Source organism: Branchiostoma lanceolatum, chromosome 5 (genome assembly GCF_035083965.1).
Source record: "Branchiostoma lanceolatum isolate klBraLanc5 chromosome 5, klBraLanc5.hap2, whole genome shotgun sequence".
Classification (NCBI taxonomy): Eukaryota; Metazoa; Chordata; class Leptocardii; order Amphioxiformes; family Branchiostomatidae; genus Branchiostoma; species Branchiostoma lanceolatum.
The window spans coordinates 10,738,062-10,753,930 of record NC_089726.1 but is presented as its reverse complement, the minus strand read 5'-3'; the positions used below and the strand labels follow the sequence as shown (position 1 = coordinate 10,753,930).

General features: G+C 41.4%; 1 protein-coding gene across 1 annotated transcript; it reads left to right on the top strand.

The window, feature by feature from the left end:
* The first annotated feature begins 203 nt into the window (after positions 1-203).
* Positions 204-12,807, top strand: LOC136435034 (peroxisomal ATPase PEX1-like). The gene is made up of 15 exons (XM_066428209.1): positions 204-505; positions 829-1,005; positions 1,411-1,494; positions 1,861-1,975; positions 2,277-3,310; positions 3,759-3,882; positions 4,066-4,288; positions 4,833-5,845; positions 7,802-7,970; positions 8,664-8,850; positions 9,644-9,878; positions 10,955-11,070; positions 11,321-11,356; positions 11,538-11,668; positions 11,997-12,807. Exons 1-15 carry the CDS (start codon positions 407-409, stop codon positions 12,076-12,078), a joined length of 3,825 nt encoding a protein of 1,274 aa, XP_066284306.1. The 5' UTR covers positions 204-406; the 3' UTR covers positions 12,079-12,807.
* Positions 12,808-15,869: the final 3,062 nt, after the last annotated feature.

The window sequence follows — 15,869 nt, the reverse complement described above, 5'->3', positions numbered from 1 at the left end:
TTTTCGTCTGAATTCAGGGCTACAGAACACAAAATCCAGAAAAATAGATAGAATCACCAGCCGTAGTTTTAAGACTCTTTTGAAATATAGAAATCATCAACAATTATATAAGACATACTTCTTTTTTGGAAAGTGCAATTCACTTGTACTTAAGCATTTGAAATAATTGTTTCTTTGGCGTTTATCCTCTACGTTTCCGCGCCTTCAGTGGTTGGAGGAACTGTTTCGATGCAGCTGTAAGTGCATGTGGAAGGCATGCAAGACTCTGTCTCTTTGAATTAATCAAGAAATCGTCGTGTACGTCAGCAACAGCTGGACGGGAACTACTTTTGGTGTAAGACGTCGACCAGAAACGGTGTGATCTGAGTCAGAATCACGAGACTTGTCTCCTCAAAGCGTGCAAACCATGCAGAGTCCAAGGGTCGCAGTCCTTCACTTCAGCACAGCCAGGACGTGTTTCATCAGTGTACCCAGTGCATGGGTAAAGGAGTTCAAACTCTCACAGGTTCGTCTCACGATTTCGACATTTTCAGCACTCAACACAACCATCGATTCCAAAAAAAGGAAGTCTATCAGGATTTCAGAAATTAAGATTAAAGAATTTTAGATAAATTAAATGATGTAGCAATAACGTTATATTATTATCAAAGAATTTAATAATATAAGATTAGTACAGTTGAAAATCCAAAGTATTAGCAACTGTTGCAACTTACATGAAACTGTATCCCTTTACATAGTACTCATAGAACACTCTTGATCAAAAGTTTGTTACAGATGAACATACACACTTTCAGTGATAATTTTCCTTGTCCGTTGCCATGCCAACAGCTGGAGCAAGCAGCCAGTGCAGTGTTTGAAGTCTCTGGAGATGGAGGACAGCAGGTGTTTGCCACCTGGTCAGGTGAGGCAGTCAGGGACAGGACCAGGACATCCCTCGCTCAGGAGGATGTGGTGGAGATCAGTGGCATGTACGGGCAGAAACTGGGACTCAAACACGGCCAGGAGGTACGCCAAGCCAGCTCTCTGATGAAGAAGCTATTTTCTATGAATATGATCAAACAAGTTCTACCCTACATCAGTTCTAATCTCCAAGCAGGTCCTACGGTGACATGGGACACTATCCATTGGCCAATCGATACTGTTTAGCCAATGGATGTGACTGTTTGGCCCCTCCCATGGTAGGATCTGCTTGGAAATTACAACCGATTTCTAGTTCCTTCTTGATAACACAGAAAGTTGTTGTTGTAAATATCTCCTTTGTTATGGAATACTGTAATACATGTGTATAGCATGTTTTTGTTAAAGTTTTCATGAAAGTTTCAAACAATTGATTTTTTTAATGGAAAAAACAATGGTGTACAACAAGTGATGTCAGGTGTTGCTATTATATTATATAATATACCCCTACAGGTGTTGGTAAAGTTGATATCAGGTGTACCCAGCTGTACCCGTCTGCATGTGGAACCAGTTTCTGTGGACGACTGGGAAATTCTGGTAGGTGTTATCAGTTCAGTTTGGCTAAATCAGATGAGTTATTATATCTTTGCCAAGAAGGTTACTATAAAATGCATTAATATAAGTTCGGAACTTTTACTTCTAAGTACATGTAGCAATAGATGTCCCTTAATTTCTTTCTTGTTAAAAGAGCTGAAGAAATTATTGATGGTACCATACTCATTGTCAAGCAATATTAAGTCCAGTTCACAGAGGTGCAGTAATAGTATCATAACTTACAGATGCTTCAGGGATATCTAGCTTAAATATTTTGGATATCTGAATGTCTTGCCATTGTGTAGGATAGTTGTGTAGGATAGAAAAATCAGTGACTTGATTCCTTTTTCACGTACCCTTACGCTGCAGGAACTCCATGCCAGCTACATTGAATCTCACCTGCTGGACCAGGTGCGGGTGGTTTGGACAGGCCAGGTGCTACCTGTGTGGGTCCAAGGGAACACCTGCATTTTTGTGCAAATAGGTACTTTGTATATAAAGTTACTTCATGTAGTGGTTGAAACATTTTACATGCCATTTTTTTATTCAAGTATGCTCTGTTACACTGTAGTCTCGAACTATTTTAAAACTGTCCCTGATAAATTCTATCTGTTATTAATGATATATGGTTTAGATCCTTTTAGTGACAACACCTGTATTGTAAATGTTAATTGTGTCAGTAATTGAACTGAACAGCACATATATAGTATAGTCCAACTTTACAAAACGTTAGATATACATTTCGTAGCCTTACCCAGTTATCCTTTTTTCTTACTCTTTCATAGGCTTGGTGGATCCCAGTGCCCCATGTGTATGTCTGGGACAGCGGACAGAACTCGTGGTTGCACCCAGGACCAGAAATGGTCCAAAATCTATGCAAACAAATCAAAATACACTCAATGATACCAAACAGAAGATGACCAAAGACATGCTCAACACATCCACTTTGGCAGATAGTAATTCTGATATTAGTAAGACTGATTCTCTTCCAACAAAAAGTTCATCACAAGATGATGATCAAACTGATGTGGAAGATTATGCAAGGAAATCTTACTTTGAAATATTTTGGTCATACCTTCAATCTCTAGTCGGTAGAGAGAGCACAGAAAACGTGCAGAATGTGGGTAGAACTGGTTCAAAAAGACCAGATCAGCATGTGGTCTGTGACTTTGACTTTACTACCAGAGTACAGGCATATCCTGACAGGTATATTCAAGAAGCTAATAGTATGCAACACAGGACTGTAGAGACAGATGAATCTAAGGTAGCTGAATTAGACAGAAATGATAGAGAGGGGAATAAAGAAAGTTTGTACAGCCAGGACATGTTTCCCGGACTTCTCCAGCCAATGACAGTTGTCATCCCTAAAGGTCTTTCAGCAAGTCCTTCAGACTGGAGGAAGGAAGATGTCACAACGTTTCTAGCAGTCATGACTAAGATGCAGTCTCCTTTAGAGCAGCAAGAGGAAGCTAAGAAGAACTTGCTGCAACAAGGTGCAGAAAGACTCACCTACGGGCAAAATCCTCCTAAAGGAAAGGACTCAAAGAAAGAAGTGGAAAAGTCAAAGAAGATGGTGCCAAATGTGAATTCTTGTGTTGTGCGTGTGGTTACCACAGCTTACCATGTTAGAACGATTGGTGAAAACCCTGAAGGGGAAAGTCTTGGAAGAGTTTGTTTGCAGAATGGGGTGGAGTCACAGGTGACAGACTTGGCAAGGAGGCAGATAGGAGTGGGGGTGACATCGAAGGCTAGAATGTCTCCTGTGAGGCATGAACCAACGGCTGTTAAAGGGATCATCTTTCACCCCCTCCACACACTGGTAAGCTGAATATGTGTAGAATATCTCACTGTAGACAATGCAACAATTCATATAGTATTACATGTATAGTAAGTTCATATTATAAGTTGAAGGGGCAACCCAGCTGTCTTGGAGTGAAATGAATACTATTAGATGAATCGTTATTTTTTAGAAACTATTATAAACTGAATAGTGGATGCACTCTAGATCCAGATTACTTTCACTTGGCTTGTAAAAGACTCATCCCTCCCAATGTGACATTTGAGCATGATAGCAAAGGTAGCAAATGCCTGTTCCTATTTTTCTTGTAAAGTGGCACAGGCACATCTTAACCACATAGAAGTGTTTTGAAAGTTAAAATGTTGAATACATTACAGGGTAGAGTCGTCCAAATGATCAGTTTGACCAGTACACATCATCCATTATCATTGTATGAATGAATCAAAAATCTCATTTTTTTCCTCCTCAGCCCGCCAGCATAACAAAGGAGATGTTGGTGACAGCTTTCCACCATTGGCTGTCCTGCGTGAGTGATGTGAGCATGCCTCTGCCTGTCACTCAGGGAACACTCATCAGGCTAGCATTGTTCCAAGGTCTGTCATAGGATTGTGCACTTGAATAGGTCCTGTTAGATATGTTAGAGAATGTTTACATCTTAGAAACTGTAGTATAAAGGGTTGTTACACACTGAATGATGATGTACTCAATATACATTGTAATTACTATGTTAAGAATTGATTAACCACTCAGTAATTTGTCTTTTTATTGTCTACCAGATCTGATGGCAGACTGCCTCCTTGTGTTGTCCCCTCACCCCACCAAGCCGACCCCCTCTCCAGTCTACACCCTCCTACACCCCGACATGATCGGTACAGTCCGTCTGGAGGTCGGAGAGAGGATGACGGACACAAACAAACCCAGCTGGCTGGACAGGCTTCCGCATGACAGTGAGCATGAAGTGGATGGCAAAGTCCCTGTCTTCCGACTCCGAGATCTGGGGTAAGGTTGATATTTATCATCTGTGTCTTCATCTGTACTTGTATAGCCAGTATAATTGCCCATCAACATTTTATACCAGCTTTGCAGGCACACGGCATGGCAGCAGCTGGTTATGTTAGGCTGAACGACCTGTCACACCTAACTTTTGCACATCTAACTGCAAGCATTGTTAAAAGCTGTCAAGTGAGGATGCTCCTATAGTACTTGGTGGCAACAAGTTCCACTCTACTATGATGTACATGATCACAGGATGTTTCTTGATTACATATTTTGTTTGTCAACCCTACCTGTCTGGGACAAGCCCAGGTAGATCGACTTTGAAGAAGAACAGAAGGCAGAACATAGGCAGTATGAGTTTAGCTCTTTGATTCTGAACATTGTAGACCAGTGTGTTTCTGAATTTTCAAACTTGGTAGAGGGAAAAATAAACTTTTTTTGCACAATTGATGGTCAAAGCATTCAGTTTCCCCCAAATCCTTTGAGTTGAGAAAGTATTGAAACATAAGTCTTTCTTTTTCTAAATCTGTCCTTTGTATACTTTCAGGGGTGTTTCAGAAAATGCACAGCAGGCCATGGATCATCTCACCACCACCCTGGCAGAGTGCCCCCTAGTGTCTCAGCTGAGTACTGCAACCCATGGTCTGGCCAATGGTGGCTTGCTTCTCTGTGGTGCTAGAGGGAGTGGTAAGACAGTCCTTGCCCATGCCCTCTGCAGGGAGCTGGCAGAACCACCCCACAACACTTTCGTTAGTGTCATCAACTGTAAGAGTCTGAAAGGCAAGAGGGTGGACAACATCAGGAAGAAACTGGAGGAGGCAGTCAGTGAAGCAACATGGCATCAGCCGTCTGTCATCCTATTGGATGATCTAGATCATGTGACCAGCAATGCCACCAGTCCTGAGCAGGAGATGAGCGGAGAGGCGATGTACAGCAGCCACCTGGCGCAGGTGGTCAGGGACATAGTGGAGAGAGAGATCCGGGCAGGGACCCGCCTCGCCCTTATTGCCACCTGTCAATCAAAAATCAGCATCCACCCATCACTGATTGCATCTAGAGGCCTTCATGTATTTCAGAGCATAGTTGAGATCAAGCCACCTAATGCTCAACAGAGAGAAGAAATTCTACAAGCGATCCTGACTGCCAGAACAGCACTTGACTTGACCTCTTGGGAAACAGTAGAGCTGAAAGCTCTAGCCTCTCAGACAGACGGTTTTGTGGCTAGAGATCTGGAGGCAGTTGTTGACAGAGCAATACACACAGTAGCCTCACAGAAGGTAAAACTGGGACATGAGAATGAAGAATTCAACATCACCACACAAGACTTTAAGGCAGCTCTGGAAGGATTTGTCCCATGTTCTCTACACGGGGTATCCCTCCATAAAGCTGAGGACTTGAGTTGGTCGGATGTTGGGGGGTTAGACCACATCAAACACACCTTGATGGAAACCCTACAGTGGCCCACAAAGTACCCAGGTCTGTTTTCTAGCTGCCCACTGAGGCCCAGGTCGGGCGTTCTCCTGTACGGGGCACCAGGAACAGGAAAGACACTCCTCGCAGGTAAACAGATTCAGTCAAACCTGTACGAGTGACCACCTCTCCATAAGGACCATCTGTTGACCATCTTAGATCATTTTCCCCATTGAAACAAGCATTAAGAATTCTGTCTAGGGTGACCATCTGTCTGCATACACCAGATTTTACCGTTCCCCAGTGTGGTCTTCTTGGGCAGGTTTGACAGAAGTAGCTGAAGTAGTCTCAAACCTCTGAAGAATTTTACAAATATATACGGTGACTCTAATGTCAACAACAGATTCAAGCACACAAATGTTGAAAAATAAGTTTCAGGCAAATGATTCAATTCCAATGGCCAGTGGTTGCACATAGCACTTAATACATTTCTCCTGTATCACAATTCTTGGTATTCATGAATGATTAAGATGTGCACACTTACGCAATTGCACTTACGGTAAAAGCTAAAAGCTAGATGGAATGACTTACGAAAGTAAGGACATGCAGTCCTCAGCATTACTACTTCAACTTACTTTGTGTGTACCAGTGTTCTCGCCAGCGCCCGTCCTCCCGTCATTTGACGGGTTTTTGTCGCTCATGACGGACAAAATTTTTGCCCAACCCGTCATTTTTAATGGACAAAAATCGGTGTGTAAAGATATTTAGACAGAGTTAGAATTTTGCAAAAACTCCAGAGGATCACTGGAAGTTCGCGACAAGGGCGATCTAGATCATTTCTAATGCCCGCCGGCGACAATCCCAGCCACACACAAAGAGCGCCGTGGTGGATATTTGGTGGCCGCCGAAAACTCGGCGTCATGCGCCGCCCTCCCCACAGTTTTGGCTGGTCGCATCGGGCTGACGTTTCTTTCTGTTTTGTCCCTCTTGGTTCACTGTCAGTTATTGTTATAAAAGAAGTCTAAAAATTCAGAAATATTCCTATAGCTATCAGGCTTTCTGTAATCTGTAAAACATCATTAAAGTTTCAAGCCGCGGCGGCTGAGTTGCATGCGCTTTCTTTTCGTAAGAAATGGTAAACAGGCGTCAGATATTCTATTCCACCAATCACAGTGCTTGTCTCCGTCGCGTCAAGAAAAACCGACCAATGACATGCGAGTCTCGCTACTCGCGTGATTTCAGCTAAGCGTGAATTTGCGAGATGTTAGAGGAATATGGCGGGAATCGCAAGGATCGCACGACGAAGCGGCTGTTGGAAGGCTTGAATCGACAACTTTTGAAGACATTCAGTGCAGTTACCGGAGAAATTGACCGTGGAATACATGGGAGAAAAAAAATGGACGTCTTTATGGCGTTCTTTCTCAAAGTAGGGTGTCAAATTCTTCATTATGTTCAATAATTACAGGGAGCATACGGGACAAGTGTTGAAAAATTTTATTTTTGCCGACTTATTCTGTGTGTACTTTTTGTAGGACGTAGATACGTAATAAAGTTTTGTTGTGCTTGATTTTCTTTTCTTTGCCGATTGTATACAACATAGAAATGTAGCTTGCGTGTGAACATTCGATCTTACCGCCGCGATGACGGCACGCCTCCCTCCCAACATTAAGCCTGAAACCCTTGTGTAATTTTCACCGAAACTGCGAAAGAGATGGCATTAAACTAAGCTTATTCTACCAGGAAATTTGCCCCTCAAAATGCAGGAAATAGCGTTTCAGAGGGTCTAGATTCCAAAATTTTCCGGGGGAGAACCCCCGGACCCCCCTAGGATGGTCACGCCTCCGGCGCGACGCCTCGCGCCTTCGGCGCTCGAGATGTTCTTCCCTCAAGCAAAATTGGAATGACGGGTAAAAATTTCAGGCTGGCGAGAACACTGGTGTGTACTATATTGCTATGCAGCACTGTATGCACATGAACTGATTTCCTTGACCTTGGTAAGGATTCAAATTGATACAGCCTGACTTAACCCTTTCCGGCACTGCCGGCGCCCTCATCAGGTCAGATGGGTCAGAAAGGATTATCAGTTAATGACCAACTTTGCTTCAGGGGTCATGGCCAAGGAGTGCGGAATGAACTTCATTAGCATCAAAGGTCCGGAACTTCTCAGTAAATACATCGGAGCGAGCGAACAGGCCGTGAGGGATCTGTTTGTACGTGCGCAGGCAGCCAAGCCATGCGTGCTGTTTTTTGATGAGTTTGACTCCATCGCTCCCAGGTAAAATTGCTCTGAACCCGTTTAGGTTTATAAAAAGAATCTTTGATTCCACATTAAGTACCTATTAGGCCTAATGATCACCAATGCAAGTACATGTACATGTATTTCAAATTTTATTTTTAAAAAAACATTTACCAAGAAACCAGTCAGTACATCATTTTAGCTTTTTTCTCTTCATTTGCTTGGGTTGACAATATCATATCTAATGCTTACATATTTAACAACTAGACAGAATGAGTAATCCAAGTTAGCATAGAAATGTTGAATGTTAATGTTGCTAAAGAAATATGGGTAATGTGTTTTATGTCTAGAAATTTCCTCATCTCTACTTAAAGTTAACAGCAGAATACATTTTTCACTCAATCTCTCCAACTTTTTCCCGAAAAAATCCAACAAACAGTTTACTTTTATCAAGATGGCGTGTCCACATTGTACATTTGCTTTTCTGATGTTTTTAAAGATTGGCTGAAAATGTTAAATGACCCCACCGATCTGACTTGCTGAAGTAACTTTTGTATTGTGTATTGTATTACCTGAATGTCTAAACTTTATTGATGACCCCACCAAATAATTCTTACTCTTAGTCATAATTGAATGATAGTGGGTGCTATCTGAGATGTCAGATTCTAATTTATCCAGTTGCTTGATTTATTTTGTACTACGTGACCTCACTAATGTGTTTTGTTGCTGTAGGAGAGGCCATGATAACACGGGTGTGACGGACCGTGTAGTGAACCAGTTCCTAACCCAGCTGGACGGAGTGGAGGGGCTGCAGGGGGTGTACATCCTGTCAGCCACCAGCCGGCCCGACCTGATCGACCCCGCCCTGCTGCGGCCAGGCAGGCTGGACAAGTGTCTCCACTGTCCGCTCCCAGACAAGGTCAGAGGGTGGAATAGAGTGTTTAGGAGGACGATTATTAAAGATCAAACCTTAGATTCTCATTTTATTTGCATGAGTCAACATCTCTAGCTCCATGATCCATGGCCCGCTGCACATTTTCTGAAACTCCCCTGAAAAAATCCATAGGACAGATTTAGAAAAAGAAAGACTGATATTTCAATAATTTCTCAACTCAAAGGATTTGCATCTTGGGGGAGTCTGAATGTTTTGATCACCAATTGTGCAGCTTTGGTCATGTCTGTCAGGGCATTGAAGCCCAATATCAAAGGAAGATGTATAGAAACACCAACTGAAGTCATTTAGTGTTTGAAGCTCTTAAACATGTCAAATTCTTGCTGCTCCTTTTCTGTGATGGAGTGCATGTATGGATTTATTTGTTGTTTGTAAGTCTGTTAATCCAGCTTCAAGAATTGATTGACCCAGTTATACAGTAAATTTAAGGTCAACATGTAAAATGTTGGCTGTAATTAACCTGAAAAATATCCAGTTTGTCATTCACAGACTACCATGATTTATCTTAGTTTGTCTTTGAAGTACGGTATATCCACCAATTGACCTGGTTTTGTAAAATCACCTAGTACCAGGTGAATATCTACCAGATAATTATATTTCCAATTGTAGCAGTGGAAAATGGCTGACACATCATATTTCAGGTACATTCAACCTACATTCTACAATGGTCTTTTGCCACCCAACTTGATTAATAACAGGGTTAGGCAGCAGGGAGAAGGTTAAACTTAAACCTAAATGAATCTGGTCCATATATTTGCAGGAAGACAGAGTGAAAATCCTCATGGCACTGTCCAAAGACCTGAACCTGTCAGAAGACGTAGACCTGGATGGTTTGTCTGAAAAATGCCAGCACTTCACCGGTGCAGACTTCAAGGCATTGTTCTATAATGCACAGCTGGAGGTCATCCATTCCAACATGGGGGTGTCAGCCTTGTATGGGAGGGGAGCGGGAGTGGATGAGTCCACTGGGGTGCAGGAAGTTGATGAGCAACAAGGTACCAATGCTAAACATTGCTGTAGTGAGCATGTGCCTAGATGTAGTGATGACGCTCGTTCTCATTTTAATGTACACATTTTGTAATCTCCGTTACCGTTAGAAAAAAGACGTTCCTGACATTAAGATATGCCACATATAAGGTACCAAACTGCCGTTTTTAAAAGCTAGAAAAGTTTAAAGTCGTCATAAAAACTACAGTTTGACATCTTATATGTGGCATATCCTAATGCCAGGAACGTCTTATTTCAATAGGTAACGGAGATTACAAAATGTGTACATTTAAATGAGAACAAGCGATGAGCGTGTACCCAGATGTAGTGAGCACATTACCCAGAACATAATCTACATCAGGGGCTTTAAGGTCATGTTTGTGTTTTGTAAATGCAAAATGTTGGCGGTGGTTTTATGTTTGCGGTTTTTGTTGAGAACTTTATTCTGAGGCACCTGTTATGGTGAATATGCAGCTATCTTGGTTTCTGACTGGTTGTCCGTAAAGCCGCCAGTGACTGTAGCGCTTCTATTGTATCAGACACGAACTTAAAAACACCGCGAACACACCATTTTCTCCCTACCACACTCACTCACTCACTATCTGGTTTAACATCTTCTTTTCCCAATCATCTTTTCCCCATCATCATCATCCCCACCATGAAATTAAATCCCAGCAAACTTGAATGCTTTGACAGTATATAAGGATATAATATACCATAGGTAGTTTCCATGAGGTGTGTGGTAAAAGAAATCATATGCAACAGACAGAATTGTGACAAGACAACAACTCCTTGACATGCCTGATAAACATTACATGCATGTATATTACAACTAAGGCAGACATGGGTTAAACAATGTCTAGTTGTTGTTGGCAGTTGACTTTGCCACTGGTTATTGATGGGTAAAAACAGCCAAGCTGATCGCCCAGAGTCTTGTGTGTGTACATTACCTTCTGTATATGTGCCGCTGTCATCTTTTTTTCTGATTAAAAAGAAAAGGTCACACATGTACCATCCATGTCCTATGTACATTTGATGTGGAAATGTGTAATAATAAATAAAGTCCATTCAATGCCGTCGGCAGGTGAGAGCAAAGCTACATGTATATCAGGGATGGAGGCCAAAGTTATGCTGATGCCATCGCTCCAGGAGGGCAAGGTCAAGGTCCAGCAGGACAGACATGAGAGGCTCCTAGAGCAGGTGAACATGCCTTTTCTTGCATTGTATTTCTGTTCTATCTTTACTTGTAGATTGGCATGGAGGCTCCAGTATGACAAAGGTCACTTTGAAAAGTCATTGGATAGCAGTAATTAATTCTTAATACATTTGTACAGGAAATATTTGGTTTGATTTGGTAAAATGATATTGTGCTGGGCTATGAAAGCATATTGTTATTCATTGACAAATGATTTGCACTTTTATTGACTTGTCTTATTTTTCTTATGAACAGGTTGCCATCATATGTAGAAACTGGGATGGAGATGAGGTAGGAAAAATGTCCATGTTTATTTCCTGATCTTTGTAAATTAACAAACTGGATTACAATCATTCCCCAAAATTGTACACATTTTCCCATATATCATTCTTGCGTGCATACCGTAGCTAGCTCTTTCTTGTCTACTATAGTGCATTGTTTACATAGTACATATAAATCATTCTTACTTCAGGATCCTATAGGTGACACATCACCTGAAGAGTCATCCAAGGCCCCCATGATCCACCAGGAACACCTGATGAAGGCTGCTACAACAATGAGGCCATCTGTGTCAGAGACTGAGAGGCTAAAGTACCAGATGATGTGAGTTAAGTTTCATGCTGTGGCTGAGGATTTAATGTTTATGGCCTTTTGCAGGCATTTTTCAAACGTTATCTCAGGCCAAGAAAACCATCAAATACATTGAAGTCAAAAGGTTGGAAAAGAGAAAAAATAATCCAAAGGATGCAAACTATACTACAGTCATACCGGTAACTTGGAAGCAGAGACAACATGTCAAAAAGATGACAATTATCACATTATGAATCCCTATAAAAGGATATCTTGTAAAAGCTATATGATTTATAGATAATGTCTTTTAAGATTTATAATTTATGAATATTGATATTTTTATATCCTTTCTTTCTGCCAGATATGAAAACTTCATGGAGAGCAGGGGAGGAAATTTCCAAAATGTGCAGTCAACATCCTTGAAGAAGACAACATTGGCTTGATCATTTGGTAGTACAGGTAGCAAACATTTTGTGGGAACATTTCTTGAGACTTGGAAAGATCCGACCATCATTCATTGTCAGACAGACACTTACATGTAGTCTGCAACATAGGGTTCAATTCTTAGCTGGTGTGCACAGTAAACATGGTAACAGCATCAGAAAATTGGGGACAGAAGACAAAGAAGGTAAAGAAGAACAGTGCGGTATGGTAAATATCCACCCACAATCTGCTGAAAATCACAGTTTAGTTGATCCCAGTATTTTTATGCTGGTATTTGAGTGTCATTTGTAACAAAAGAGTTCTGGCACAATCTTTTTTTCTGTCATCTTCTAGAAGTATTGGATATTACTACATGTATTTTTCTGGATGTTACAGACTCATGCCTTCTCCCCTTTTGCTCAGTAAACCAATACTTGCCCACACATACAAGAACATTTGATTGCATTCTGTTCATGGAGCACGACGGGGATGCCAACCTTTTTATGTGACCTAGATTTCTTGATGGATTCATACCCTGGCATTATATTATAATAATACGAAGTTTTCAAAGAGATCTTCCTTCGCAATTGAATGAAAAGAGATGCATGTATAATATGTGAAAGAAAGTGCCTAAATGAAATAAATGTGTGTCCACATAGATACAGCACATGCTGTGCAGCATATTGCTGTGTTACTTGATTCATTGCAGGATACTAGAATAAAGCCACACCAATGGGTGATTGGATTCATTTTGCTCTAACTGGAATCATTTTTATGTCAAAAATCAGTGAGCAAGATTTGAGCAAGATGCATCATTTCACAGTATGGCATAACGAACATATTTTGTATAGTGGGGTTATAACAAATACTGCTTTAGAAAGATTGGTGTTCAGGTTTGGCTATGTTTTATGTTTGGTTGCCTATTTATAATTAGACAAAGGGCTCAGAAAAAAACTTAATTCCATGTAGTCATGAATAACTACATAAAATGGTGTGAGCCAGAAATTCCAGTATTAGTTGCAGCCTACTTGGTTAAAAAGATGTTATTGACTTGCCTATAAAAAAAGTGCTTGCCGTATGATATATGTGAAGACATGAGGTTGTGAGCGATGGTTTAGAATTTTATCAACGGTTTCTACCTGTCAAATTACAATTTTGAGAACTTATTCTGCCTGTCAAACATTGTACCCAGCACACCGGGGATCACAGATTAAAACAAGCTGAATCCCAAACAGTTACTCAAGCAATGGGGTAAAATTTTGAAAAGGTCAGATGTTTCAGACAGGATCCGCTGTCTTTTGTCAGTGACTAGATGCTGTCTGAAACGTATTTTCAAAATTGTATCCAGTTGCTTGAGTAACTGTTTTTTTGGGTATCTTATTACCTGGATGTCTAACCTTCTCCAATGCTTCAAGAAGAATGTTTCTTTTCTTCGTCTTACTTTGATAAAACTAATATATGGCAGCTGGTGTTTATGCCATTGTAGATTATTTGAGTTTTGTCATTCTTCATAGTGATAGTTATGCATGGCCCAATTAAACGACGCATGTTTTTGACGTAGTAGATGTTCCTCTCTCCAGCAAAGGTAAAACCATTCATCAATATTGCCGATGATGGGAGAAAAAGCCCCTTAAAAATGACTTAAATTTGGAAATTTGAAAATTCTGCTTTCATTGATTATGATAGCCCCCTAGTACACCCTCTTGATTTCAATGTTTGATCTTGAACCTTTGGTCTGAGAAACTCTGGAAACCATGCTACATGGAAATATAAAACTGTTGTCCATATCTTTATCAGAATTATCAGGGTAGCTATTGAAATTTCAGTAATTCTTAACCATAAATTGTTCGATTTTTGAGGGTCTCCGAGGGGCGTCCCAGAACTACATAACGAAAAATATCTGGAGGGTTTTAATCATATGGGTGTTTATAGTTCCACATACCTATCACAAATACAAAGTATGAGCCGATTTGGCCGACCCCATCTTCCAACGTTTGCCTGGTTTTGCCTGGTTTTCTCGTGCAATTACTCTTAAGTTTGAATGCTACTCGGGTGTTCATTAGCCAATGACAATCATGGTATTTCTCAAGCTGGAGAATCGTGGATTATTCAAGTGTTAGTTATGTGGGTCCGATCTTACGCAGTCTGTAGTTTCTGTACAAAACTGTGTGTTACGCTTTAGGGGGCTGTCAGACTTGTGTACATAGTATATATCATGTCCATATGAGTTCCTCCCATATCTCAAGTCATCCGTGAGAGGAGACTACGTTTTGCTGGTCATTCCTGGAGGAGTAAAGGAGAGATCGTCAGGGACGTCCTCCTGTGGGCACCAAAACATGGACATGCAAGTGTAGGCAGACCTCACACGACCTACATACAGCAGCTCTGTGAGGATGTAGGATGCACACCAGAAGAATTGTCAAGAGCAATGGCGGACAGGGAGGACTGGAAGAGGAGGGTGTTGTCCATCCGTGACACTCTCACGACAAGATGAGATGATGAGTTCCGTATTGACATTGCGGGGAAGGTTTTTTATTCATTTTAACCCACCGTTGTGCCGCCTGGTTATCAAACCGAGAATCAAAAATACTTTTTCGGTCGCAAGATTTAGCTAAGCTAAATGTCAAAACGGAATTATGGACAATTACGGACTTGATACACGTTCAAGTGTGACAGCTCCGTTAGGCGGTTTACCGGTGATAAGGCGAAACAAGGAGCTTTATTTTGCATATAACAGTCATACTCATAGGTCAGGTAGAGGTCCAGTGCGTCCTGTTGCTCATTATGTACACAGCAAATCCGTATCGGCTTAAGCGAAAGGACTCCTTGCGTTAAATACAAGCACTTGAGAGGGCGTCCAATGGGGGTCCTGAAGGAAGTTTAGTTCAGCCTGGGCTTGTGGACATCCTGGAACCGCAGTGCCACGTAACTGGTCACAGCACTCACTTTGAAAGGCTGGCGATGGTTACAAGTATCTGGATACATAGACCCAGTAAGTGTGAAAGTAAGTACTAGTAGGTTATTTTTTCCATTTATACTCTCAGATGGCCATTATTGCTAGCCAGGTCTCCATCCGTCGGCCCAATCCAGGAGCCTGTTGCTTGGATACGGCCGACCAAGGGATACCAGGCTACCTCTTTAAAGTTAGTCCATTTCTACCCTGGTAAGTCCATGGTATCTGTGGGGCGGCGTGGTGACTTGCCCCCGCGGAAAGCGAGACCATCTCAGTGGCCGACGGAGTTCAAGTACATAACTAACGGGGGCACGTCGCTAAGCCGCCCGCAGATAATCTGGGCTTACCAGGATAGTCCATTTCTCGCTAAAATGATTCAGCTGTTGCTTTCTGATTTACACTGCTCAATTTAGTTGTTGAATGAATGAACTTTATTGGTCAACAATCGTGCATGGTACAATGTATGGCATTAAATCAACAATACTACACGGCTAATCTATTCTACAATCACAATACAAAATATAATCGATAACAGCATATGGGTTACAATATAGTCATGTATGTGTAATTCTGTCTCGATTTTGGAATGGTGTATAACAAAATTGACCTGTGTAGGCGGATATAGAAGTTGGACATGACAACAATACATAGGCAATATCGTTTTGTGTACCAGATAGGGTGAAGTTTGTCAGTAGTTGTAGTAACTGTGTTGCGCTTGTGGATATTTTACAAAAGGCCAGGTCCTTAATGAAGTCAATAAGCTAGCACATCTAAAAGTCCCTTAAAGGTGACCTGTACTCGCGCGCTGAAATCAACCGATACGACAGTGCGACACCAGTTTGTGAACGATCTGTACCC

Bases quoted from the DNA above. Each gene is read 5' to 3' on its own strand.
- LOC136435034 (XM_066428209.1), top strand. From the start codon at position 407: ATGCAGAGTCCAAGGGTCGCAGTCCTTCACTTCAGCACAGCCAGGACG. The intron at 1,976-2,276 runs GTACTTTGTATA...ACTCTTTCATAG, and splicing joins CTGCATTTTTGTGCAAATAG to GCTTGGTGGATCCCAGTGCC. The intron at 7,971-8,663 runs GTAAAATTGCTC...TTGTTGCTGTAG, and splicing joins TTTGACTCCATCGCTCCCAG to GAGAGGCCATGATAACACGG.